General features: G+C 42.1%; 1 protein-coding gene across 1 annotated transcript; it reads left to right on the top strand.

Moving 5' to 3' along the window:
- PDGFRA (platelet derived growth factor receptor alpha) lies at positions 1-24,730 on the top strand. The gene is made up of 22 exons (XM_082315518.1): positions 1-61; positions 1,457-1,771; positions 4,844-5,107; positions 5,832-5,962; positions 7,324-7,495; positions 7,599-7,788; positions 8,309-8,424; positions 8,904-9,030; positions 10,023-10,216; positions 10,677-10,771; positions 10,882-11,014; positions 15,171-15,275; positions 15,975-16,085; positions 16,359-16,512; positions 17,633-17,799; positions 18,912-19,027; positions 19,602-19,724; positions 20,338-20,449; positions 22,229-22,328; positions 22,450-22,555; positions 23,266-23,501; positions 24,559-24,730. The coding sequence occupies exons 1-22, from the start codon at positions 13-15 to the stop codon at positions 24,704-24,706; spliced, it is 3,264 nt and encodes a 1,087-aa protein (XP_082171644.1). The 5' UTR covers positions 1-12; the 3' UTR covers positions 24,707-24,730.
- The last annotated feature ends 2,997 nt before the right edge of the window (positions 24,731-27,727 follow it).

The following is a 27,727-nucleotide window of genomic DNA, read 5'->3' as shown; positions in this document are numbered from 1 at the left end:
TTGTTGGTAACTATGGGTACTTCCCCATGGATGTTCCTGATCCTGGGATGTTTTCTCACAGGTAATGTTTCTCAGTCCTCTAAGCCTCCTTTGTAGATCCTTATTTAAGCTTGCTTTCGTTGTGCCTACGATAACAAATGCCAAATGGTTGCCAGCCGGCTACAGGCTCGATTTTTCTGGCTGTCCCTTTGGCAGGCTAAGACAAGAACTACTGAGAAGACGGTACTTTTGCTGGCCTGTGCCGGCCACTTTGGCACCCCTACAGCTGCTCTAACCTCCTGCCCAGCTTGTCTGCCTGTGCAGGGAAAGTGAGCCTGCCTACCTCCCGCTGTCTCCAGCAGCGCGGTGCAGGCGAGGCTGCCTGTGTGGGCTCCCCGCATCCTCCCACGCTGCACCACTGAACCGCGCTCGCCGGGGCTGCTTGCCGAACCTCCCAACATCTGCCAAGCGAATGGTGCCGGGACGGGAGGGCAGGGTTTGCCACAGGGTGCCAAATATAGAAAGGGCCTGTAGATTGAGATAACACATGCAGGAGCGAGAAACTGGTTTCAAAGACAGTCTGGATTTCTGCTGCAGGTTTATTGCACAGAGCCCACTTTCACGCCGTGGGCCTAAATGCTTGTTTATCATGGTCTACCCTATCTGTTTTGTATGGGTCATTTTACAGATTGAAACAACAAATCTGTTTCCCTGGTGAATTCCTTGTTTTTTTTCTGTGGGGCTTAGGGTGTGGATCCTCTAATTTTCCTTCTGGGAGTTGGACCTGCATCAGCCCACCTACAAATTACCTAGGCTTGCAAATCTCAGCCTCTAACCATAGACTGCATCTGAAAACCAGTGCCACCTACCACATCTAGTTCAGTGAATTACAGTTTTATTTGGCTATGAACCTGTACATTTTGGATAGAGGTAGACCTGATGCACAAATTTTGGATCTAAGCCCCTGCTCCGGTCCTTTGCAGAAATGGAAGCCAGATGTGAAATGCAGGTGTTGGTCTTGGGAAGGGGTTTCTAATTTTCAGTTGTGAGCTTACTCGAAGGCTGACAGAACTGCTGTTTTCCTGACCGTTGCTGTAAGGACCTGCAAGATGCCCGTGACCCAGCAGCCAGGGTGTGGGATTCACTGGTCTGCAGCAGAGCGGTGCCGCATTTGGGGCTGGGAGGCTGAGGTGTGGATTGGGAGCCATCTCTAACTTCACCTCTGTCTTTCACCTCTTGATTTGACAAACAGAAGCCAGCAAGTAAACACTTAGCATTTCAAAGGTTTGCTTTGATTATGTGTTTGCCATCCATTGGGCAAAGCTCTGGCTTTTAACAAGGGCAAATTTCCTGGGACATCAGCACATCTGAAATGGTCAGAAAAACAGCTGCTCTGGATCCACTCTGCTTTCTTTCACATCCCTGCTCTGAGGCTGTTCTGTGTGTTCATATGCTATTTATTCGTGTCTTTTTGCAGGACCATTCCTAACATTTTGCCAGCTTCCTCTGCCGACTATTGTTCCCAATAGGAATGAAATGGTGGTACAGCTGAATTCCAATTTCACACTCAAATGCTCTGGAGACAGTGAAGTGAGCTGGCAGTACCCAGTGACCGAGGGAAGCCACAGGATAGACATTAGACATGAAGAAAACAACAGTGGCCTCTTCGTGACGGTGCTCGAAGTAGGAAATGCCTCAGCCGCTCATACGGGCTTGTATGTTTGCTATTATAACCACACTCAAGTGGAGGATGGGGAAGTGGAAGGGAAGGACATCTACATCTATGTGCCTGGTAAGTGGGGGATGCCACAGCCATACCTGGAGGTTTGGATGGGAGGGTTGAGCCGTGCATGTTCAGAAGCAGCATATTGCTGGTGGCAATTTGATGTTGGGGAAAGACGAATGACCCCAGGGCCATTTCCTCTGGTGTAAATCAAGACCAGCCCCTGTGAGTCTATCGATATGTTCCTCTTTCTTTCTATTGTTTTTCACTTTTTTGGTAAAAGTTTTAGTTCTTAAGAAGAGGGATGAATTCACAACTTCAGAGCTGAGGTCTTCTGACTGCCAGGGGCTGGGTAGTAGACCTTGGTGGCTAGGCTAAGCCCCAGCTCAGCTGTGAGAGCATGTCCAGCCTTCAGGTTTGCCTGGCCCTGCGAGGGGATTAACACCAATGTTGATCTTTTCAGGGGTGACTTGGGCGGATGTTTTGGGACGTGTACTGACCAAACCAGTGCCATGTCTGGCATTAAAGCAGTTGCCAGACAAGGAAGGCCATATCTCGTTCTTAACCTCAATTAGGCTTGAACTGAGAACTGGAAAAAGCTCACGTGTGCACACGGCCTGGGAAGTGTAAAGCAAGGGAGGTGTCTTGGTGGGGGTGGTTGTCACAAAGCAGGGTGAAATGAGAAGTGTTAATTGCCGGCCAGTCTGACACAAGATTAAAAATATGGTGCTGCCATGCAGTGCCCTGTAATTTTCAAAGCAAACACAGCCTTCCCAGGCTCCGCGCCGCCTTTCTCTTTAGTGATGGAAAACCTGTTGGACCCAGAAGAAACGGCATCCCTTCTTTTCGGAAGTATCTATCCCCAGCTTTGCCCTCCCACCCCCTTGTTCTGACTGGAAATGTGTTTAAAGGCTTTCCACACTATCCATGGGATGGTCTTTATTGCTGTAGCTGAGATAGGCAGCAGAGGCTGAGCCACAACGGACTGCCTTTGTAAAGCCCTGTCTGGATGTTTCCTCAGCGTTGGCTGGGGTTCAGGGGATGAGTGGCACAACTGCAGGGCCAGGAAAGATCAAGCCAGTAGATTTGCAGTAAATATTTTGAAGAGGAAACGAAAGAGAGAAGAGATTGCAAATCATCCTGCAAAACTGCACTATGTTGTGAAGGAGATGATGTCTGATACTGCAGGGAAGATTGTGGAAGAGGAAAAACTCAGGAAGCACTAACGGGACTTGTTTTAAGGGCAATTTTGCAGTGGCATTAAGTTTTTGCAGTTCATGATGTGTGATTTGAGGGCAATGATTCTTCAAGATTTCTTCTCCATTTCCCACAACAAATGCAAAGCGTTTGCCTTCATTCTTGAAGCGAGAAGATGCTTCAACAGAGGCTGCAGGCTTTGGCACATGTATCTCAATTTCCAAGCAGCTCTAACTAAATCACCAGAAGATTTTCTTGGTGTTAAGCAGTCTTGTAACTCACTCAGTGAAGGAACATAAAGGCAAGAAATGGAAGATTTCTTCAAGAGGGACTTTTGGTTTGGTTTTCAAATGCCTCTAGACATCAGCCTACCAGATTTGCAGGGCAGAGACACCCTGTAATTTTTTCCACTCACTAACCATCAAGATGTCATAAATGCAGAAACATATCCTTTTCTCCAAATTATAGAGAATGTTTCTGTTTCCACTATAAACTTTGTCTTTGCAATTGTTTTTCCTGCAATGAATTAGGAGGGCAATGGGTGGCAGCAACCCACTTTAGCCAAGGAGGATTACATTGAGACTTCACACAATATCCTATTTTCAGTAACAGCACACAGAAAACTAAACTAGGTGAATCCTGTTTCTGTTTTAAATTACAGTGGGAAAATGAATGCATGGAGTTGGCAGCGTGTTCGGGACAGAGCGCTGTGTTTGGAATATTGCTACAAAGAGCCCGCCAGTGCAGCAGAAAGTCTATTGTTGGAGGGATTTGGATTGCTATTTATTAAATTTTATTATAAAGCTTCACACAGAAGCTTCAGGCTAACAGGGATTATTTGTTTATTCCGAATGGCCAAACAGAGATAATTTGAAGGATGTTCTTTTTAAGTTGGATATGTTATACAGTTATGTTTTAAACTCAGACTTTGGATTGGCTGGATAGGAAAGCTGGCATGTATTTTGTTGACTTTAAAAGAAATAAAACTACCAGGTGTTTGTTTGCTTTCTTCTGGTTGAATACCATATTTTGAAAACCACATGCTGTGACCATAATTGAATATGTCTCATAACTGTAATGTTGGACATGTTAGAAATCCATGAAGATAAGTACCTTGTACTATTTTTGATGAAATGTGGCTTTAATGGTGTCCAACATAAACAACATGAAACTAATTTCTACATTTTTGACATTGAAAGTGTTTGGATTTTTTCTTCTTTTTATTTCTTTTCTCTGCTTATATATTGGTTAGGGAACGGCTGCTATTACGAAAGGAAAAAAAAATCTAACTGAAGAAGATGAGTGATTTGTGCCAATAAAAGGCAGGATCTTTAATACATTTTTGTGTGCAGTGAATGTTGCACCTAAGTGCAAAATCTTGTGTCATAAAAATAAGATGTTTAAGTCCAAATTCTTCCCTAAGATCTTACATATATACATATATCTGTACATATATCTTAGTAGATATATGGTAGCTGTACATATATCTTGGTAGAGTTGTCCATGATAAAGTGAATTCGTCTTTAGTCCCTAGCAATTGCATGAATATTTTCACACCCACTAGTGATTTTCTTGCTTTTTGTCACCTAATATTCTTTTGCCTTCACTGTAGGAATATCTCAGAACCAAGTCTAAGGGGAATAATAATGCTCAGTGGTTTTTTTTGGGGGGGTTCTTTTGTATTTTTCATTCTGCACCCTGAATCGTCACAAAGGAGCCCAAGCCCTTTCCTGTTCAGTGCTTAGGTTAAATGCCTTGCTACATGCCACATCAAATAGCAAAAACAAGATACTGCATGCAATCACCATGCTCTGCCTCTGAAAAAGCGGAATAATGAACTGTACTAGTTTCAGTTACAATCTATAAGCGGTTATTGATATCCAGTTCTTGTACATGGACTTACTACAAACAAGATATAGTCTGATTACCTCTTGTTTTTTACAGACCCAGACATGCCTTTTGTTCCTTCTATACCAGAAGATCAGTTCATCCTAGTAGAAGAAGGTGATCCCACCGTTATCCCTTGTCGGACAAGTGACCCAAGTGCTCAAGTGACTTTAATTAACAGTTTAGACAAGGCTGTTCATGCTTTCTATGACAGCAAACAAGGCTTCATAGGGAATTTCCCTGCGGGCTCATATACATGCAAAACAATGGTTAAAGGCGTGGAGTTCAAGTCTGATGAGTTTCTCATCTATATTTTAAGAGGTATTTATTTTTGTTCATTTAAAAAAAAAAAAAAAGAAGTAATAGGGTTCAGCCCAGTTCTTTCCTCACAGTGTAAAAGCCATATTAGCATCAGCATCACAGGGTTATATCAGATGCTTTCCTGATGATAAGCTCTTTGCTCTTGTGACAGTATTGCTAGTTATTTAGTTGCTAGTTTACTTAGTGGTTATGTACAATTTTGATGAGAATAAAGTGGCCTGAACTTTATCTCCTCTCCCAAATGGTTGCAAGAAAAGTCTTCTGTAATCCATGTCTTTTCATCCTGTTTGCTGAAACGTAATTTAAAAGACTGGTGTTTCCCACTGGCTTCAAATCATAGGCCCTCGGTTAGTCTGAAAAACAGCATGATTCAAATATTTTGAAAACAAGGCTTTTGTTGGCCAGCAATGGATTCTCAAAGACGGTCACTGATTAGCAAAATGGGAAATTGCTTTTATACTGAGTGCCTTTTCACAGGGGTGTTTGAGATAGGAACTTCTTCTTGACATCTTAAGCATAGATCATTCTTTGTGGGATTGAATGCAATGTACATTTCATGCTTTAAATACACAAAGTTTATATCAGTATAAATCAGTAGTACTTTCACTAAATTTTCCAGGTAATTCCTCAGTAGAGGAAGTGAAATGGAAATCTCCCCCTGAAATCACACCATGTGAAAACTGCACACTGTTTTAAACTAAATCTGCTCTCTCTTTTCTCTTAGCTACTTCACAGCTGCCAGTTGAAATTGAAGCTCTTAAAACTGTCTACAAAACAGGCGAGACCATCGTAGTAACTTGTGTGGTCTTTGACAATGAGGTGGTTAATTTACAGTGGAATTATCCTGGGAAAGTGGTAAATATCTCTTTTTGTTTGTTTGTTTGTTTGTTTGAATGTTTGTAGCTACTTATTGGGGAAGAAGGTGGGGTTGTAAAATAGACTTCTCTTCTCTGAGTGAGGACAGCTGAGGAGAGAAAACAAAGTAATTTCTTTTACTTTTAGGTTACCGCAAAAGAAAGTCAGTCCCAAAAGTTAGAGTTTGTTGTTAGCAAGTATGCAAAGCATGAGAGGAAGGTGAGGTGTGACTAGGAGTCCATCCTCTGAGGGAGGAATGCTGTCTCTCAGGTCTTGTGCTGGTTCAAAAAAAGAAATGTTGTAGAAATAGAGAGCTCTAGGAATGTGTGGGACATCTGCATAGAGCTCTGCTGCTGGAGGTCTGAACCTTTAAAATGACTCTCTTAAACCCTGGGTTCTTGGGTATAATAGAGGACAATGAAGAATCAAGTTCATAGACTTAATTGTTCCTCATTATGCAAGTGCTAATTAAAATTACTCTTACAGTCAATGTAATTAATCACTAATGAGAACCACCTAGTAAGAAAATCTTAAAATTTTTGGAGAACCTAGGAAATTTTCAAACTGACTTAACATCCTTCTGTAGTGGAAATTTTTATTCAGTGAAACTTCATTAGAGCCAGTCCTGGTCAATGGAGAATTTCAGAGTATCCCATGTACAAAGTCTGGTCACTGAAGGGATGGAGTCATTGAAGTGACTATCTAATTGTGACCCCAAATCCCATTTTTTATTTAAGTAAGTTAAGAGCCCAAGAGGAAAAATTATTTTAGAAGGTTTTGTTCTATTTTCCAAGTTACACATTATAATGTTTGCTATATGCCACCTTTCAAAACTATCCCTAGCATATTTTTTGTTCTATCCTCTCATGATAACATGGTCTGCCATTCTCACCATCCTTTTACTTGCAACAGTCTTCTCCTTGCCAATAAATTATTCTTGTTTTGAGAGCACCAGAACATAGTATCTAGCAACTGGTTACTTTTTGTCTGATGGAGGGGATAAAGACTCACCTTATTTCATGGGAACTGAACAAATAAAATTCAAAATAAAACCCCACAATAAGCAGTAAAACACTCTTTCGGGCTGCTCACCCAAATTTTGAATGGTATTTTGTTTCAAGTGAACAAAATGTGAGTTCTCAACCTCCTCACCCTTCTGTGTCTGCCCCCAAAATGGTGTATTTTTATAGACACACCTTTTGTGCCTGTGGCTGAAAAATACATTCCTGACTGAGTAAACAAGTCTTCTGCCGTACAGGGTTTAGATGGTTGCTCTCACTCCAGTGCCATCATAGATCCTCAACGGTGTGCTTTCAGCTCAGTTACTTAAGTAAGGTTTTTTTTCCTTCTCCAAACTACAGAAAGAAAAAGGTCTGATAAAACTTGATGATATCAAAGTCCCATCGCAGAAGCTGGTTTACACCTTGACCATTCCTGAGGCATCAGTGAAAGACACAGGGGATTATGAATGTACTGCTCGGCATGCAACCAAGGAGGTTAAGGAAAATAAGAAAGTAGTCATTACAGTTCATGGTATAGTCTGATTTTAGTGTCCAAAAATTATTAATGTGTTGGAAAACACCATTCTTGAAAAATGCTGCACACCGTTGTTTACACAAGGCTTTTTCATTTACAGACAAAGGATTCGTTCACCTGGAGCCTCAGTTTAGCCCTCTGGAAGCTGTCAATCTACATGAAGTCAAAAATTTTGTTGTTGATGTGCAGGCATACCCAGCTCCAAAAATGTACTGGTTGAAGGATAATGTGACTCTGATTGAAAATCTTACTGAGATTGTTACTAGTTCAAACAGAGTCCAGGAAACAAGGTAAAAATATTCTTCTGACCCTTACTTTGCCATGTTGACTTGAGTTTCTTTCCCAGAAACCTGGGCATTGCTCCTGCTCTCTCTTTCCACCACAGTTTGTTGCTTCTTCCTCACTGGCATTTGAAAATATTTTCTTTGTTTCCTACTCTGAAGGGCAATGCCTAATCTGCCTCTTCTTATTACCTTCATAACATCAACCCCTCCAAACCATATAAATCTTGGTTTCTGAGTGCTAAGCCTCTTCAGTTCCTCCAACATGTCTCCACACCAATAATTTCTAGCTATTTCCAATAATATCAGGGGCTTTGTCAGATTCCTGCAAAATATAACTATGCCCACTTGTTTCTCAGTTGTATTTTGGTAGTTATTTACCATTTGAGTAATGATTTTAGTGTAAAGGCGTGTTAGAAATGCCAAATGTCACTACGTTGTAATCTCCACATACCCAGATTACATGTTGCACCAAAGTGAACTTTTTTGCCTGCCCTAAAAATACAAGCAAAAACTCTCATTTCTATAGGTTTCAGAGCATATTAAAATTGATCCGGGCCAAGGAAGAAGACAGTGGGTACTATACTTTGGTTGCTGAAAATGAAGATGAGATTAAAAGATACACCTTCTCCTTGCTAATACAAGGTAAGGAGCCCCAAAGCCTTGCCCAGCAGAACTAAGGGCACATAGCAAAGACTTGATCCACTTACACGTCAGATTCCCTGGAGTACTGAGATAAGAAAGACGTGAACCGGGGTGTCTGGAGGAGTGCGTGCGTGCTGAGTCCTTGGAGCTCTCATACCCTGATCCTGGCTTTCACTTCGACTCTGGCCTTGAGCCAAAAAGAAACTTTATCCTCCCGCCTAAGTTATTCCAGCTGACAGCGGGGACGATAGCTCCTTTAGTACGACATGAGGACGTGGCATAACCGCAGCACTTCCTTTTTGTGGCTCTAGCCTAGGATCCGCTCTGTCCTATAGGAGTTAAGGACCTCCTGGATGAGTCCAGGTCTCTAGCTGTCGCTAAGCTGTCAGCCAAACAATACCTGTCCTGGTTTATTTGAAATTTCAGGCTGCATTTGTAGACCTGATGAGTATTTTAACAAAATCCTGTCTCCTTCCCAGTTCCAGCCCTAATCTTAGACCTTGTGGACGACCACCATGGCTCTGCGGGGGGGCAGACAGTGAGGTGCTTGGCGGAGGGGACCCCGCTTCCTGATGTGGAATGGCTGGTTTGCAAGGACATTAAAAAGTAAGAAAAGCGTGTGCTTTGTTATCTAAAATATGACTTGTTGCATCCTTGATTAGCTTAACATTATTAGTTACTGTACCACATTTTCCTCATCAAGGGTCAGTAAGCTATAGATCAGTTTTTTCTTTATAGAGGCATGTTGCTTATATTTCAAGAGAGGTGGTCAGTGTCCTTCCTATTGCATCCTGTAGGAGAAGGCACAATGCATCGATTCAGGAGGTTTCTCTCATAAAAGCTTTATGTTCGATAAGTGAACTCAGCAGATTTCACAGTCCCGGTTTGAGTAAGGATCTCAAGGAGCAGCTGCCCCTCCAACCAAGGAGGTCTTATCATTTCACAGATAGTTCCATTTGCCTCATTAACACTCTTGCGTGCTTCTAAATTTTCACTTGCAATTATTTCCCTCCCAACTACAATTTTAACTTTCAAAGTATTTTAGACACGTGGAGCAATTACTCCCATTTTTGCTAGTTCTAGACTGGGTCCTTCTGTGGCTGCTGGGAGGCAGGGTTCTCCCTGCGAGGTTATCCACCAGGGAGAGGGAGACCATGCATGGAAGAAGGCTGGGAGCCCTGGGCACCTCCCAGGTGTGTTCTGCTCTCATTGTGCTAAAATCTCTTGCTGCCTGGTGGGACCATTGTCCTCCTAGCCGTGTCCCAGGGAGCCTTGTACAGCACTAAGGATTCAGGGAGAAATAGAGATCCGATTTCCTACTATGTGTCTGTGGGATACATAGTGACACCAAGGTCTGTCTATACGAGACCTGCTGGGCTGCATTGTCAGGCCCTCAAAGTGGCAGCAGTAATGAAGATCATAAGGCAAATTATTCTGAGGGAAGAAAGATACAGGCTTTTCAGAGAGGTAGTCTTAAGCGTTTCTGGTCTTTAAAATTATCGTTGTCAGAAGAAATAGGGAAAGATGATTGCTGTTCTGTTAACTCTTCTTTATCCATACCTATGCTCAACTCCTGTTTCCCCTGTTATTCTCTGCAGGTGCAGCAATGACACCTCATGGTCTCTTTTGACTAACAATATCTCTGATATACACATGGAAGCCCACCTGGATGAGAAAAACATGGTGGAAAGCCAGGTGACCTTCCAGAAGGTAGAGGAAACCCTGGCTGTGCGATGTGTGGCAAGGAATGACCTTGGTGCTGTTACTCGGGAACTGAAGCTTGTGGCTCCCAGTAAGTTTGCTTTGCCTTTCTGTGAAATTACAGCAGTCAGTTTGACCCCTCTCTAACACTCCCCAGTTCAGTCTTAATAGGTAAAAATATGAATTGTTGCCGATAAAAATAAATGAAAATGGTTTATTTTCCACCCTGGGATATCTGAGGATGAGGCATTCTACAGGTCTTTATGGTGCATCTGTTTTTCACTTATTATGTGGTTCTGTGATTCATTTTCTCATTTTATGGCCACTGGCTATGGGATGTTCTTCTAGACAATCTCTGCATTTGGTTTTGAAACAGGAAGGCAGAGCAGCTCCGGGCTTGGAAAGACTTTACAGTCATCAGCCCCAGGAACTACTCCTGCCACATCTGCAGGACATGGGAACTGCGATGGCAGGGGAGGTGGGTGTCTTATGCATGTGTCATGTTGCTCGTGGCTCAGGAGGAAAATATGGTCTGTCTTTTTACTCCACAGCCTTGCGATCAGAACTAACGGTGGCTGCTGCAGTCTTAGTGCTGTTAGTGATTGTGATAATTTCACTGATTGTCCTGGTCATCATATGGAAACAGGTAATGTAGAAAAGTATTTCAGTTTGGATGCTGAGCCTTGCTGGGTTTTGATCTGCTCTGAAGTCAGGCACAGGACCAATGGTTGGTTTTGCATTCAATGTGCTTTGCAGAAGCCAAGGTACGAGATAAGATGGAGAGTCATTGAGTCTATCAGCCCTGATGGCCACGAATACATTTATGTGGACCCAATGCAACTGCCTTATGACTCCAGATGGGAGTTTCCTCGAGACGGGTTAGTGCTTGGTAAGTTTCCTCTAAAGGACTAATCCCATCCTTCTCTGGGGAGAAGGACGATTCAGACCAACTCTGAGGTCTCTGCTACCGGGATTTGTGATGTAACTCACGGCCATGAAGTCCAGAGCCTCTCTGAACCTGTCTGTTCTCCTCAGTTCTCCTGCCACATCCTCTTCTTCCCCTACAGTGGTGTCAGCCTTGAGCTCCTTGTGTTAGTGCCTCCCGCGCCTCCGTTCCAGCTCTGCTCCGCGTGCCCTGCGTGCAGTGCCCACCTCCACATGGCTTAGGCAGCCTCTCCCAGTGTTAAATTTCCTCTTCAACACTCACTTCTGCTAAGGCACCCACAAGAAGCGCATTAGCATTTTTTACTTGCAAGACATTTATACGCTTATGTGTAGAGGCCAAGGGAAATCTGCAAGTAGTTATGTAGTTTTATTATTTTTTGAAGTATTAATCCATGATGTGCATGTATCAGTGCTGAGTAACTGCATAACTTATTTTTGTGGCTACTGTCCTTCTTCCTTCCCCTTCTGCTGTCTTGCTTTGTTATCCCTGCATTGGAGTTCATATGAATCTCTGTTAGTAATTACTTCTTCAGGGCTCTCCCAACGTGTCATTTATATCAACTGAAAGTGTAATGATTATAGACAATTTTAATGTTCTATCCAGATAGTGCTTTAAATCCACAAGACATCCCTCTCTTGGAAGTATCTGTGCACCAAGTTGTCTACACAAAATACAGGACAATGAAACTAAAGATGTTTTTGTTTGATACATTTTAACACACCCCTTAGTGTAGTTCTCCTTCCCCCATCACAGAGAAAGAATTGACGTTAATTCTTGAGAGAACCAGCACAAAAATTTCTGGTTCGGGAACGATGTCCTTTAATTAAATTCATGTTGCTAATTGAAAACTAGAGAGGGGTGGATATTTAATGGAACTATTTTATTACAACCCAGACTTTAATTATATGCCTAAGTAGGATTTGTCAGATCTGAGTTGTTAACAGACCACCACTGTGACTTTGTCTCCCTCTGACTCATGAGCACCAGCCTACTTCAATGCCTTCCTGTTTACAAGCACATTCAGGATAGTCAGTGCTTTAAAAACTAATGCTATATGTCCTTTTAGTGATCTGGATTGCACAAGCATTCTTCCTGACATGGTTAACATTTACCCGCTGGGAGGTTTGCCACATGAAATGCTTGCTGGTGGGGACCTCTTTTGTTTCTGGGGCTGATAAAATTCTTGTTAGTGCGGGTTTTCGCTTATCGAAGTGGGAGATGGCAGCAAAGCAATTACACCTTTAGCTCAGGGAGGCTCTGAAGCAGAATACAAAATGATTTTGGCTCAGTCAGATGAGCATTTCCCATCCTAGCTGTGCAAGCCAGCTGGCATTTATTTGTTTTTCTAGCTAGTAGTGCCTGGAGTGCAGTGCTGCGTTAAATGCCAACTCTGAACGTTGGCTGGCTGGAGCTTCAATTGATAAATTTGGGTTACACTGCAAATTTCCCTTTGCTATCACCACTCCACAATGTATGTGGTGCACTGCTGTTTAAAGGGCGCAGCAGCCAGCACAAGCCTAGGAGATGTGTAACAGAATGAGAAATGTGATCTTGCAGTGAGCTGTTTGAATGTCACTGCCTTCTCCTGGCTCTGCTGAGAAGTGGTGAGGTCCCAGCAGGACCCAGCCCTCCTCCTTCGGCTGAGATGGCCGAGGGCAGGGCCTTTTGAGGAGCAGGGTCCGAGTGCTGCTGTTTCTCAGGATCTTGGGGTGGCTGTAGAGAGGTGGCAGAATTGCTCCCATCGCTTCCCAGCAAGCCACCCATTTGTCCTGATGACCTTAATAAAATGAAATGCTGGTCTGACACAGAATCAGACCCATCCCCATTTGCAAAAGGCAAGTTAAGATTCAAGTTAAACAGCATTTAGGGATGTGGTACCTAATGTCTAGAAACTGGATGTACATTATAAAGCTTGTCACTTGTTCGGCTTTTGATATAGACCAGGACAGTTATGGTTTAATTTGGAGTGGGCTGATGATCCCAGTTCAATTTTAGCCAAAGCATCATCCAATTGAGAAGATCGAGTCTGGAACAAATTCACAGACTTCACCTTTGTATTTGTGTCCCCCCCGAGAAGAAAAACAGCACCTCTCCAACAGGCTCAGCAGATAAGCTCTGTGGATGGGTAACAGAGGCTGAAATCGCTCTCACCCCCAGGTGCTGTTCCTCCACTAGTTTGAGGAGCCTTGAGCTGCTGCTGTGTCTGCACAGTCCCTCTGTGGTGGAGAAGGAGTGCTGCTCCTCTGCTGGGCAGATCACAGCGGTGCCTTTCTACTAGGAATAGTTATCACACACTATAATTTTGGGCTCCACTGCAGGCCTCAACATCACGAATGTGATGGCCTTACAGATGTCTCCAGCTCTTAAGCAGTCAGCTCCCACCTGGCTCCCAATTTCAAGTGTAAAACACATGGGGCTTGGGCTATGTCTGTGGAGAGGGGTGAAAAGGGGAAACAGCAGCGCTCGCTCCCCGCCACTCCGGAAGCGCTCTCACCGTCTCCACATGCACCCCGGCTCAGCAGAGGTGATGGAGCGGGAGATGTGCGCCTCGTGCTCAGCCGACAATATGGTTTGGGGAGGAATTAGCTTGTGAAGACAAGAAGATCAAGGAGCATCAGCAAATGCCATCACATTCTGAAGGGCTGCATCCTGCCATGTGGCTCCCAGACCTTTGGTCTGAAAAGTTTCAGGGGCCAAATTTCAGACTCAGGTTTTTTGAATTAGTCCAAAATTTAGTGGGAAGCTTTCTCACATCCTGACTGGGAAGAATAACCTTTGGAGCACAGGAATCTTGAAAATAAATTCCATAGTTACATGACAAACTACGCTGTCATAGTCTTGGAGAGGTTCTCAGTAGTAACTCAGCTAAGCATACTTTAACTGTTTCTTGTGCTTGTTAATGATGCAGATAGCATTTGGCTGGAAATTTTCTATTAAAAGCATGTATACAATAAAAGTGGGGGCTGTAGCTAGAAGATAACAGAAACATATGGCATTGCATGCTAGATAACACCTTCAGAAGCGTAAAAGGTGGCAAGTTCAAACTGCAAACGAATGTCTAAGACAAAATGCCGTATATCTCCATAGTAAAAGTCACTGCTTATTCCTCCTGTGCTGGAAGTTAAAAAGTAACATAAAATAAAATACAGAGCTTGTCAGGAATATGAAAATATCCTGGCATCTGGACCTCATATATGGGTTTGCTCACTGAATAAGCGTTGCCTTAATGAACTAGCTTTTCAATATGTAACCTATGAAATATAGTGTTTTGGAGTATGTTTGTGCGGTTCATATTTCTCTAAAATCTCGCTCAATCTGTACACAGTTTTTCTGCACACTGTATCCATATCAGGATACAGGATATGATAATCCAAAATTTTTGTCTAAATTGATTTGTGGGAAGAGTAAAGTGTGTATAAACATTAGCCATTTCATTACAGCACTCGGAAATTTGCAATAAAATTTATTCAAGCATATGAAACACACTTGTACATTAAACTTCAGAGAAGCTTGCCCTCATATGTGATCAACATGTATCTCAGCTTCTTGCAGATCACTGACGGTCCTGCCTGTCTATTTCTAAATGTGCTGCTGATGTGCTTCAGTCTATCTGACTGCTACATGTATCCAGCATTGATATAACAGCCCGAAACTACAGCTAAGGAGTTCAATTCAGATTTTTAAGTAAAGGGCACAAGTGTACTGTAGTCAGGTGCTGACTGAGGCAGAGAAGTCAACTTGATCATGGGAGAATCAGTGTTTCGAAAGGGTAAAGTGAGGGTGGCAGGGCAGAGTGGGAGACGAATTTGAATGGGTTGAGCTGCTCCTCAGAGTCCCTTTCCTACAAGTTCCCACGTGCAGATGTGCTCCTGGTGTTTGCTTGCTTGTTTTTATTTAAGAATTTTACTTAACCACAACATTTCTTTAAAATATATTTGCCTTTTCTCCTTAACAACAACGGTAATAATAATAACAATGGTCTGGCTAAGTGAGTGTGCTCTTTCCACACAAGAATCACAACCCATAGAGGAATGGCAGTGGGAAACAAGGCAAATTGCTGTTACTTTCTGAAGTCAATAATGCTCTCCCTTGTGTTCAGGTCGAATCCTTGGTTCTGGTGCATTTGGAAAAGTAGTTGAAGGCACTGCATATGGACTGAGTCGCTCTCAACCAGTGATGAAAGTAGCTGTGAAAATGCTGAAACGTAAGTTGTCATGGTTCTATTTCCCAAGCTGGGTAGGGCATATTCCCACAGGGTTATTTAAGCATTGCTTGTGTATAAATAGATTCTCCATATCTGAAGTTGAAAATGAACTGTGGAATAACTGAAATTTAGAATTATACTTTAGATTGCTTCATGGTGTTTCAAGACTGGAAGTATCCAGTCTTCTGAAAACATCCAAAATTTGGTTTTAGCTGTATGGACCGTCGTAGCCACAATAACTCAGAAAAGATAAAATAACCATGAATGTTTGTGAACAAATGAACGCAATACGACAAAGGAGAAACAGGCAGGTCTCATGTGAGAATCTTAAGTTCACTGAAGATTTCCTGGTTCATGAGAGCTGAGAATCTGATGCAGTAATTCTGGAGGAACCACGAGGAGTTTTCTTGTGTTGAAACTAGCAGCTTGTAAAGTGCCTCTGTGCCACCCGGGCAATCCACTGTACCCCTGGAGAGGGACAAACAGACTGGGTCAGCTATTGAGTTGCACCAAATGAGTCCTTCATTGGTGATTTGTCACTCCTCTCCAAGTCTTAGGAAAGCCCCTTGTCAAGTAAAGGACACAGCCTTCTTCAAGAAGCCGTGGTAGCAATGCTCTAATGAGGCAAGCAAGAAATCGGTTGTTATTGTGAAAAAGGCAGTTGCTTTCACTGAGTGGCTGGTGTGGTTTTTTCAACAGCTACAGCTAGATCCAGTGAAAAACAGGCGCTCATGTCTGAACTGAAGATAATGACACATCTTGGCCCCCACCTGAATATTGTGAATCTGCTTGGAGCTTGTACAAAATCAGGTGGGTTTCGCTGACAAAATGGAGGTTTGCTGTGGAGCCATCGTTCACTGCTTAACAAGCACACAAATTTCAAGTAAAGGATTTGACAATAAATATAAACAAATAAAAGGTTTCACAAACCTGCTTGATATTTGGTAGTAGTTGCAGTCATAACTTAGTAAATAAAAATGTATTAACCCACAATACTTTTTATGTTTTATATTCTATTTTCTATTATTTTTGGAGTATTTTTTTTTGTTAGATTCCACTCATTGTTTTGCTTTGTTTCACCAGGTCCTATTTACATCATCACTGAATACTGCTTTTACGGTGATTTGGTGAACTATCTGCATAAGAACAGGGACAATTTCCTGAGCCGACATCCAGAGAAACCCAAGAAAGATTTGGATATCTTTGGGATGAACCCAGCCGATGAAAGCACAAGAAGGTGGGAAAAAAGGAAATAAATATATGACCTGCAATGTAAGGAAATGGGAAATGTCATTACTAACCCTTACTCCATTCCTCTCATTCATTGGTTTAGAGCCCTCCCTAATTCTTCTCATTAGACTTTTATTTATCAGGTTTCATAGATCTGGGAAGGTTTCAGCACTTTTTGTTCAGTCTCCCTGACATGTGTCCTAGATCCATGTTTCCCCTGTGTAGAGATGCCTGCAGTCCTGGGACCACTGTGGGCTCTCCATAGACATCCTGAGGTCCCAAAGAACATTTCTATTAACAAAGCATGGCCCAGTGTTCCCCTTTTCTGTAAAAACATTGTTTTGCCTCTACCCACCCAAGTTTTAAAAGTAAAGCTCAACTACCTGGTTTCCTTGTTCTCCTGCTTGGGGAATTTTTACTGTCTAAAACTCCTTCCCTTCAAACAACCTGGCAGAGTTTGTTCTCTAAGCTCAAGTACTCTCCTTTATCTACCAATGGCTTAGCCAGTCTCAATAGTTTCCTTATGGTGAATGTTCATCCCATAGCTTTTTCCAGATGATGCTGGAGGAAGCTTGTCATCATATATTCATCAATAAGGCAATGTCATGAAATTAGCTAGGATTTAGAAGGTGAACAGAGATTCCTTCAAAAAATCACTCAGGTAGATAGATCAACTGACTTGGTAGCTGAGTACAGCCAGGGCTACTCATCTGAGCATGGGTTTGCTCAGCAGGACTGGATTTGTTGCACCCTCTCTGGGTGAATAAATGACATCTATCATTTGGAATGCCTTGAACTAAAAGCCCTAGGTAGTAATAGTTGAATTCAGTGGGATTTTGGGAAGTTAGACAATATACATTTACATACCTGACTATTGACAAAAGGATAAGTTTGAAGCACTTGTGTTTGACTACAGTGATACATGGTAACATGTACTAATATGTGACAATACATGGTTTTGTTGTCATACATGACTTTTATGTATTCCCTATCAAGAAAACAGCTCTTACATTTCTCAGCAATACAACTGTATGCCATAAGAGAACTGTTAGATCTACTGGATGCTGTGGCAGGGAAGTCACCTGGGCCATACTAGCTGATACACCTGTATTTTTTTCAAATTTCAGTTATGTGATATTATCATTTGAAAACACTGGAGAATACATGGACATGAAACAAGCTGATACAACTCAGTATGTACCAATGCTGGAAAGGAAGGAGGGATCTAAATACTCTGATATTCAGAGATCTGTATACGATCGGCCTGCTTCATATAAGAAAAAATCTATGTCAGGTAATGTAGAATTGTCCCTTCTGCATACATCATAATACAAATAATTCTTGCATAAATGCGTATCTTATTTTTGCCCTCTATATGGACACAAACTACTCAGCTGCGTTCTCCAAGTGTGTGAGTATAAGCTGTAAGGTAAAAGCTTATGCTTGTGTTCTTCGTTATGCTCTGGGAATAGGAGAAGGAGGCCGGTTGTGTATTTGCTTCCACGCTGAAGTGCTGAGCGGCTGTGCTCTGCAACGGGGCTGTAGGCACTCTTTGGAGGCAGCAATTTTATCAGTCTTGTAGTTTGCAAGATTTTGAGCAATAGCAATGAACAATAATAATAGTAAATTTACATTTCACATTAACTGACACTTACCAAATGCAGAACACCCCCAAATACTTTCCTGGATTATGTAATGAAAATAATGAATGCATCCCATTCCTCAGCTCCGTTCTCAGAAACCAAATATGCTTTGCTTTAAAAATAGGCACCGCCACTTCTGCCTGTAGGCCTCAGAAACTGAACCATATCCAGTCCCAGATTTACATGGCAGACTACTGTGCTCATATTGTGCTCTAGGACAGTCGGGGGTAAATGAGTCACTGAATTTTGACTGGTTTTTTTGCTGACATCTTTAATAAAAAAATAAGAACTGTTGCCATAGAATTCCTGACCCTTTTTGCTGGTATTGGATTAGTCCCAGTGAATACTTGCTGGGAAACATAACTGTTCAACAAAAGTAAACAGATAAAAATGTACATGCATGCACAAAAACCTAATGAAGGCACCACCTCTAAATAAATGTTTTTGTACTGCACACTGAGTATTGTAAACAACCTGTGAAACACTTCGGTGGGCCTTTTTAACTTCACCTTTTCCTGCAGTTCTCTGGGGAAAAAAGCACAGACAGAAGAAAAAAACTATATTTAATTCTGGATGTTTTTAAAGAATGCAGTATGTGTCAGTGACTGATGCAGACATTAAAAGTGGTTAGTTACTATGAAAAGACTGGTTTGGTCATGGTACTCTGTTAAAGTCATCAGCTCAGTATCATGATAGGTAGGGGAAAATGGATGTTGCTTTCACATGCCACAGCACAAATAAATTTTTCTCTCTTTTTCAATAGAATCAGAAGTCAAAAACCTTCTTTCAGATGACAGTTCGGAGGGCCTCAGCCTACTGGATTTGCTGAGCTTCACCTACCAGGTTGCACGGGGAATGGAATTCTTGGCTTCTAAAAATGTAAGTAAATAAAAAAGTAAGTAAAATATAAGAAAGTGTAGAACCGTCTTCATCTCCAATTATGGGTTTCAGTTTAGATTCTGAAAACAGGACACAACATAATATTCTTTTTGGGTTTGTAGACAGCTTTCTCACTTACCTGGCAACTGAGATCACCATGGTTGGAAAAATCAAAGCAGCGGTCCTCTTCTCCCGTTGCAGCCTGTGACATTCATGGAGGCACTGTGCCAGAGACGGTGGTGGATCTAAGCAGGGTCTGGGTGGAGGGTCCATACAGCCCCAGGCCAGCGTGGTCAGAAGCATAAACACATCATTAGTACATGATGGGTAGAAGCGGAAAGGGTGACATCACTTTTATCTTCCCACTGCAGTACATCTGCATGAGGCCTCGCTGGTTCTGAGGACTGGTGCCTCCCTGCCCCTGCTAGTGGGGCAATACAGGTGCTTGTTCAGTAGAAGGTCTTGTTAAGCCTGTGCCCAGAAGGTCAACAGATCTTTTTCAGGGATCTTTGGAAGGGAAATGGTCCTTGTGGAATTAGCCTGTCCTTGAACAACTTGATTTCTCTCCATACAGTGTGTGCACCGTGACTTGGCAGCTCGTAATGTCCTCCTGGCTCAAGGAAAAATCGTGAAGATCTGTGACTTTGGGCTGGCTAGAGACATCATGCATGATTCCAACTATGTCTCCAAGGGCAGCGTATGTACTTCTTGATCTCCTGAGCTCTGCTTTAACTGAAATGAGAAGTGTCAGTTTTAAAGGCTGTTTAACGTTCTTGCCATTCAGTGTTGGCTACGCTAATTGACCATTGGGATGAACGCTCCTGAGAACAATTTTTCTTCGGTTCATTAATTACTGTAGCTTTCCTAATTTTGCTTTAAAGCTGAAGAGTACTTGGCCACACTTAGTGCTTCACAGGCTTACATTTTAAGTGGCAAGTTTTGTGACTGGATAAATCATTAAGGAACTGTCACTGTGATATGTAGAGTAGTGATACATCAGTCAATGATGTATCAGACCTAGATGAGCAGAGCCAGCTTTTGTATCATACCTTCAATCAGCCTGGTCATTTGCTAGTAATAAAATGAATTCAGTTATGGCTTAATTAGTTTTTGTGGGGAGCAAATAGTAGCATTCCTTATAATCCTAGTACTTCTGTATTATATGGAATTAAAAATAAACACTAGCCAGATTAACACAATTTTTCTTGTTAGAGAGAAGTTAATCCTGGCTATCAAACAAGAGTCGTAATAGGAAGTGTTTCTTTAATGACTAATCTGTGTGGTTTGGGGTTTCTTTCTTTTTGCTACAGACTTTCCTCCCAGTAAAATGGATGGCACCTGAAAGCATTTTTGACAATCTGTACACAACATTAAGTGATGTCTGGTCTTATGGCATTCTGCTGTGGGAAATATTTTCTCTTGGTATGTACTGTGAACACTTTCTTATGTGTAGTGATTAAGCTTTTTCAGTTCAAGCTGTTCTACATAAAGTATTTCAAATTCTACAGTAAAAATATATGTGTGAAATCAACTGTTACTTATTCTTCTATATGGGGTTTTGGATCTCAATGTTAGGTGTGAAGTAAAACGTCCATACTCTCCCAAAATTCTCCTCAGATTTTTTTTTCCAAGCTACTTTTTTTTTGCTAGAAAACTGAAAGCACTGAGTGAAAAGCTTTTGGAAAAGCTTTTGTGAAAAAGTATTGCTGTGCCGGCCCAGGATGGATTTTCTGGCTAATATGAGAAGGAACATGCTTCCCTCTTGCAATGGGGTGCCTGGGGCTGCAGCCCAGCCCAGTAGCTGCTTTGAAACACTCTCTTCGTATACATTTCAAAAGATCCTGTTTTAGTGCCATTACAGAAAGAAAACAAATGTCAATCTTCTGGGACGCTGATTTCTCATTTCCAGGTCAACACTGTTCACGCAGTTGGTTTATGGCAGTGTAAAGTGGTTATGACAACGTATAGCATTTACAGACAATGTACAGTTCCCAGCTGGGAACAGCCTGGCTCGTTCCTCAGCCTGATTAATTAGCTTCCCGGGCAGGTGGCTGGCCTGCTTCAGTAAATGTGCATTGCCCAGATTTACTCTGAGCAGAATTAATCATGCCTGTATGGTATCTACTACTGCCCCATGGCAACCCAAAGCCTAATGTTATTTTCTAGAATAAGTTGTCATGTAGCTACTTCTCAGCAAACCACAGTTGTGCCACTATTTATGGTATTGATTACCGTAATCTCTGGGCATCATAGGATCCTGTATATATCCATTCACCAGCATCCCTGGGAGGCATGGGAATGCTGTTGGATAGCTCAGGAGCTAAGGCACAGCTAAGCCTGTGCTTCACTGCCCTACCTGTAAGGAAGGTTCTGAAGCCCAGTTTTAGGTGAAAATCCTGCTTTTGAAAGGGCTGAGGTTTCTGGTGTAAATATTATAGTATGCCTCCTCCACCTGAGAAAGATGATGTTTCTCAGAAAGCAAAAAATATCCTCAGCAGCATTTATTAAGAAAGTCAGCTTTGACATCTTGCTGCAACACTGACTTCAGCTTGAATGGTCCTTCAGCAATGTCTCTATGCTGTGGCCCCAAATGATTGCTTAACTGTGCCAACTCAGGGTCTGAGTCCAAACTTTTCGACAACCCATGCACCTGCCATGTTAGCTGTTATCTAAACCTAGCTACCCAGGTGGGAAGACTTGGGTGTGGAGAGGACTGGCTCACACTAAGGCTTTGCCCTTACAGCCGGGATGAGGCGAGTAACTCGGGCCACGTCACTCTCAGCTGTCGTGCAGGTGCCAAAGGCAATAAAACCAGACAAAGCAAGTGACTTGCCTAAGGTCACACAGAAAGCCAGTGGCAGAGCAGAGCCATGACCTCAGATCTGCCAAATGCAGGCTGATGACCTGATCCAGATATCATCCAGCCTCTGTCCCCAGTCGATACATTCTATAAACACCGTAAAGGGATTTTTTTTCTAAGCAGTACCTGCTTCAATCTTTCCTAGCCAACGTTTCACATCAGAGCTTAATGTGGTCAAGGCAATAGCTCTGATGTGAAACACTGGCTAAGAAAGATTAATTGTGATGGCATGTCAAATTATAGCTTTAACACTTTTTGACATGAACAGCAAGACAGTATTTGGGAACTCTGCATGGATAGTAAAGTATAGAGTAGCATTTTTTCTTCTCTTTTCTCTGCAGGTGGCACACCATACCCTGGCATGATGGTTGATTCTACTTTCTACAACAAGATCAAGAGTGGATACCGAATGGCCAAACCTGATCATGCTACCAACGAAGTGTATGTGTGCATTTGGCTTTTCCACACCTGGCCAGTTTCCAGACAATTTTGGCTTTAGTTTCTGTTTGGTTACTCATTTTCCTTTACCAGTTGGTTAAATTTATTTCCATCTTATCTGCAGCTATGAGATCATGGTGAAGTGCTGGAACAGTGAACCAGAGAAAAGACCTTCTTTTTACCATTTGAGTGAAATTGTGGAGAGCTTGTTGCCTGGAGAGTACAAAAAGGTTTGCTTTTTGCAATTTTCTCTGTGTTTTCTACATACCGTTTTAGAGGGAATTATGCGTGTTGTTCCAGCCATCAGACCCACAAGCACTGAACTGGCATATCCTAACCTATGTGAATGACGTGATTTGGACAGGGACATTGCATGTTCGGTTTCTGCATGCAAGCTTACTGGAGAAGCAGTTCTGCAGTATTAGCTGGGAAGCAGAACTCTCCGTTTCTAATGAAATCCTACCAAATCAATTTTTCTGCTGGAGAATGGCTTTTATATATTTTCACAGGATTTTCTAGGCAGTGAAAGAATTCTAGAAAAGGGACTACTTGGCCCATCTATATAATCTCCCTATCTCCCTCTTTGGACCCTGACACCAGCAAGTTTTCCCCTCATCCTTCTGATACCTCTGGACAAGCTCTGCCTGCCCCATCATTCAGTGTTTCATTTTCCCACTTACCTTCATTCCCTTCCCCCTCTCCCTACCCCTCTTTCACATGTATTTGTCTGCTCTGTGCTGCCACACTCACTCCTGCATCATCTAAAACTTACACGTCAGTTCTCCCTTCAAATCCTCTGAAGATGCTGGGCTTCTCTATCCAGTGTTGCTGGCTCATAGGGCAGAATATTTGCTGGGTTAGTGAATCACAGCTACCCACGTGAAGAAAGGCAGCCTTAGTGAATAGCATCTAATGAGGCGTTTGAAATGAACATTTTCAGAGCTATGAGAAGATTCACCTGGACTTCCTGAAAAGTGATCACCCAGCTGTCACACGCATGAGAGGGGACTGTGACAATGCTTACATTGGCGTCACCTACAAGAATGAAGACAAGTTAAAGGACAGGGAGAGCGGATTTGATGAGCAGAGACTGAGTGCTGACAGTGGGTACATTATCCCCCTGCCTGACATCGACCCTGTTTCTGAAGATGAGCTTGGCAAAAGGAACAGGCACAGGTAGGTGCGGTTTACAGACCGTGTAGCCCATAGTCACCGTTCGGGGTCATCTTTGGCAATGTGCATTAACACTTTTTAGCATCCTACTCCACAAATGCTTTCCTTAGCTCTGTTGAAACTCCTTATTGGGAAGGTCCCATGTAAATAGAGTAGTATGATTGGCCGCAGTGTTTTTAGAGGGAAAAACCTAATTTTGGCTCTTTTGTGACTGCCAGGGAAAGGGACTGCTGGTAGGGTGCTCCTGGGTGTCACTGGGACTCCCTTGTTATGTTGGACCAGTCCAAGCTGCTGTCTGCTGTGTGCTGTGGGCACATTTGGCAACACATCTTGCCCCTACAGCTCAATGCCTTGGAGCTACATATGAGATCTCAAGGGATTGATTTGTTCTGTGTGAGACCAGCTCCAAAATTTGGGAGAAGTTGTTTTTAATATCTTCCATAGTATTCTTTTCATTGACAGCAGGGTATACAGGGCTTTTTACTGCTCCCTTGTCAGTTTGCATGACTGATTCCACTACAACACAACAGTATAACCCTTACTGTGAATAGTGGGGGTTTAATTCAGCACTTAATTCGTAGTATATAGAATTAGCAACCTAGAGACTTCTTTTTTTTTTTTTTCATATTTTTGCGCTATTTTCAAGAGGGAGATGAATTAAGTCTCTAAGAAGCACTATCCAGATTAAGATTTTTTACCTCTCTCTCTTATTATTATATTGTCTGTTATTGTTATTTTATTTTCACCTGACCTCCCTAGATTTACCTAAATGACCTATTGTCACAGCAGTGTCATACAGCTATTTCTCTAATGAGTCTCTGGCAGAAAGTGCTTGGAGGAACATATGAACAACCCACTCCTTTGAATTCTAAGGTGGTTCATTACTCTTGAGATATAAGATGTGTCATGTCCTAAGAAATGGGGGGGTCAGAGTCACCTAAGATTGCGCTGTGGGTCAGAAAGCATGTGTGGAGGTGGTGTTCGGTTCTGCTAGAGACTCGAGGACTTACCCAGCCATGTTTGCTGCGTATTTTATCTCCGAGATGTTTGTCTCTTCCAGTTCCCAGACATCTGAAGAAAGTGCCATTGAAACTGGTTCCAGTAGCTCTACTTTTATCAAGAGAGAGGACGAGACCATTGAGGACATTGACATGATGGATGACATTGGGATCGACTCCTCAGACCTGGTGGAGGACAGCTTCCTGTAACCCCACGGACACCTTCAAGCCCTGCACACGAGGAAGCTTGCCATGTCGTCTACAGACTTCTGCTCCACAGAGAAAACCACTTTATTGCAATGTCAAGGATGTGAAGAGGAGGTGGATTTGTACAGAGAAATTCCCAGCGATGGGCAGAGGAATCAGCCTGAGTATGAATGAAAGAGATATGTCGAAGACGGATTTTTTTTAGTGTTGCTTCTTGCAGTACTTCAGTAGCATCTCAGTGTTGTTTGCCATTTGAACTTGTAGGAGGACAAAGGAAAAGGCCACAAACAGACCAGTTTTGTGTTTCAAGGGCATTCATGTGACTTTGATGGATCAAATTTCCACTGCAGCAATACTTCACCATTGTAATTATGTAAATATCTATCTACTCAAGGATCTTTTGAGGTGCACATTGAACACATGCCATGGATTTTAGAAGAGATTGTTCATGAATTTTGTGTACTTCCTTCCTCAATCTCAATGTCAGCTGCTGTTGAACTATCATGTGAATTAAAGAACATGCAAAAACCACTTTTGGACCAAAAAGGTCTAAAACTGCAAGGGACTGACCGGTACTACAAAACATGTTACTTTTTACCATTAATGCAAGTAAAGGGGAATAATAATAATAATAATTAAAAACCAGTCTATAATAGGTGTTAGAAACCTAGTAAGTCTTTATTAACTATAGAAGATAGCTGTTTTCAAAATAATACTACTACTGTTTTCAGTAACACTAAATGTATATTTTATAATTCATTGTCCTTCAGTAAAAGCACAATCTCAAGAAACTTTTTTAAGTACAAGGAAAAAATTTATGACCAGAAAATGTTTATGAAACAGTTCTTTTATTTGGCTGTACACAGTATGGTAACTGCTCTGGTTAGCTAAAACTACTTTAACATGGAGAAAAATTTAAGACTTGGTTTTCTATCATGAGCTGAGTAGTTTTTCTAATCAGATATACTAGAAGCAATTATTGTCCTCTGATTAAGTGAGGTTCTAAAAATTTAATTAAAAAAAAAAAACCCAACAGATTTCCAAGATGCTCAAGAATAGAAGATTATGATAAACTACCAGCAACATCCCATTATTAGTGTTTCATGGTTACTCAAAAGAAATCTTATCCTGGGGTTAGCTGTGAAGAATCAATTTGGTATTTGAACTGCTCTTTTGGAACAAAGACATCTCTCCCAGCCTGGAACTCCAGATTAAATAAGCAGAAATAATTCTGCAGCAAATATTCTTGTCTTAGTTTTCAGGTTTAAACAGGAAGAGAAAGCTCTGACTATTATCTTTGCAGACTGTAATGACAAACGGTAATTGCTTCCAAGAGTGTTTTTCAGAAGAAGGTGCATGAAAATGAACCTACTCTCAGCCTGCAATAGTTGTTTCTTGACACCACTTATATGAACAAAGTATTATGATTACTGATATCACTGTACAATGTGTTATTGAGATATGATGCTTTGGAAGACTTACATGTGAAAAAAGGTACATCACTGCGAAGGGCCCCATCCTTTCTGGTGCTCAACTTTCAAACTTAACCTTAATTCAGTGTGATGAGCACCTCGCAGGACGTGCTCAGCCTCTGGCACAACACAACCAATGCAAACGCGGTGCAAACTCATCCCTGTGTTGCAGTATTTTTCCTAGGAAGTGTGAAAGATGGACCAGCAGTGACCGACAGAACATGCTGCCATGTTAAACTACAGTTTAACTTGAAATGGCCCTAAGAAAAGCTACACAAGTCCCCTTGACTTTACTTGTTGTGGACAGTTGTGGATCAAATGAAAGCAAATGTAATATTGTCAGTGTTACAGGCAAATAATTCTGGGTCTGGGTTTCAAAATGTCACCTGGCTGAGGCCACGTACAAGCATACTGCAGATGTGAAAACAGGACCTGAAGCAAGGCATCCGCATTTTCAACTCTGATGGAGGCTGACAATCAGAAGGAACCGTGAGTGATGGTGTGTCCTCCATTTCTTGCAGTCAACAGATCAAGGCCAAGTGTCTTCCTGGGAGCCATGCTTTAGCCAAACACGTCAATGAGCTCTGTACGGGGACAACTGTGAAACACAAAGACTCTTGATATAGCCAGGACAGATGAGACAATGTAAAGTCTCCCTCCAGCTATGAACTATGAATTGAGGAAACACAAATTGTCTATTGGATATCCCAGATATCTGAATGGCCACTTGAGACCACACATGCCTTAATTTGCATGTGTAGTCATTACAACTACACATTCAAATCAGGCAAGCAATTTCACCTGCATTTTTGCACATGGCCTAGTGTTTTTCAGGGTTTGAAAATCAGCCCCAGCGCATTTATTATACCAGTTACTGGAATCTAAGGACATTTTCACGTGGTCTTCCCTAGCCCTCACTGGTTTCATTCTGCATCTTGCAGCGCATCTCAGGGCTAGACCCAAATGGTGGATGTGAACCAGAGCTGGCTCACTCTCCGATGCATGGTAATGTTGATTCCCCATCCTGTCATAAGTATCATGTAGATGAACGTCATCTGTGGCAGGGGTCTAGCCAAACCCAGCTCACTACAGGCTTCGAATCAGATAAACTGGCCTGGAAACTGGAATGAGAAGCAGAGGAAGAGAGGGGATTTACTAGAGAGGGAGAAGTGTGAGAGGATGATTTGTTTAGTTTTACAATATTATCAGTATTACAGACTTTTTCTTTTATGGCTTAATTTTTTAGAAGCCACTGGAAGAGATATTCCCAAACCTTTCGCTACAGTAATTATATAATGACAATCAGTGTTAGCCTACGAAACACAGCTTTTGATTTGGAATGGCCAACCAATTCCTTACAGCGTGATCTGCAACTTGTACAAAATGGTCCTATTACATGATGAAGGACGTGAGATATGGTGATGTTATACATCAATATGTATATAAGTATTTTTATATAGACTTCTAGAATACTGCCAAAACATTTATGACAGCTATATCACTGCCTTTGTTTATATTTTTTTTACTGTGATATATTCCACAGGCACGTTAA

The sequence above is a fragment of the Platalea leucorodia genome (genome assembly GCF_965183815.1).
Source record: "Platalea leucorodia genome assembly, chromosome: 6".
Taxonomy (NCBI): Eukaryota; Metazoa; Chordata; class Aves; order Pelecaniformes; family Threskiornithidae; genus Platalea; species Platalea leucorodia.
This window is presented reverse-complemented; position numbering and strand designations above follow the sequence as displayed.

Coding starts and splice junctions, on each gene's coding strand:
- PDGFRA (XM_082315518.1), top strand. CDS start 13: ATGGGTACTTCCCCATGGATGTTCCTGATCCTGGGATGTTTTCTCACA. Junction 9,031..10,022: donor GTTTGCAAGGACATTAAAAA/GTAAGAAAAGCG, acceptor TATTCTCTGCAG/GTGCAGCAATGACACCTCAT. Junction 22,556..23,265: donor TGCCTGGAGAGTACAAAAAG/GTTTGCTTTTTG, acceptor GAACATTTTCAG/AGCTATGAGAAGATTCACCT.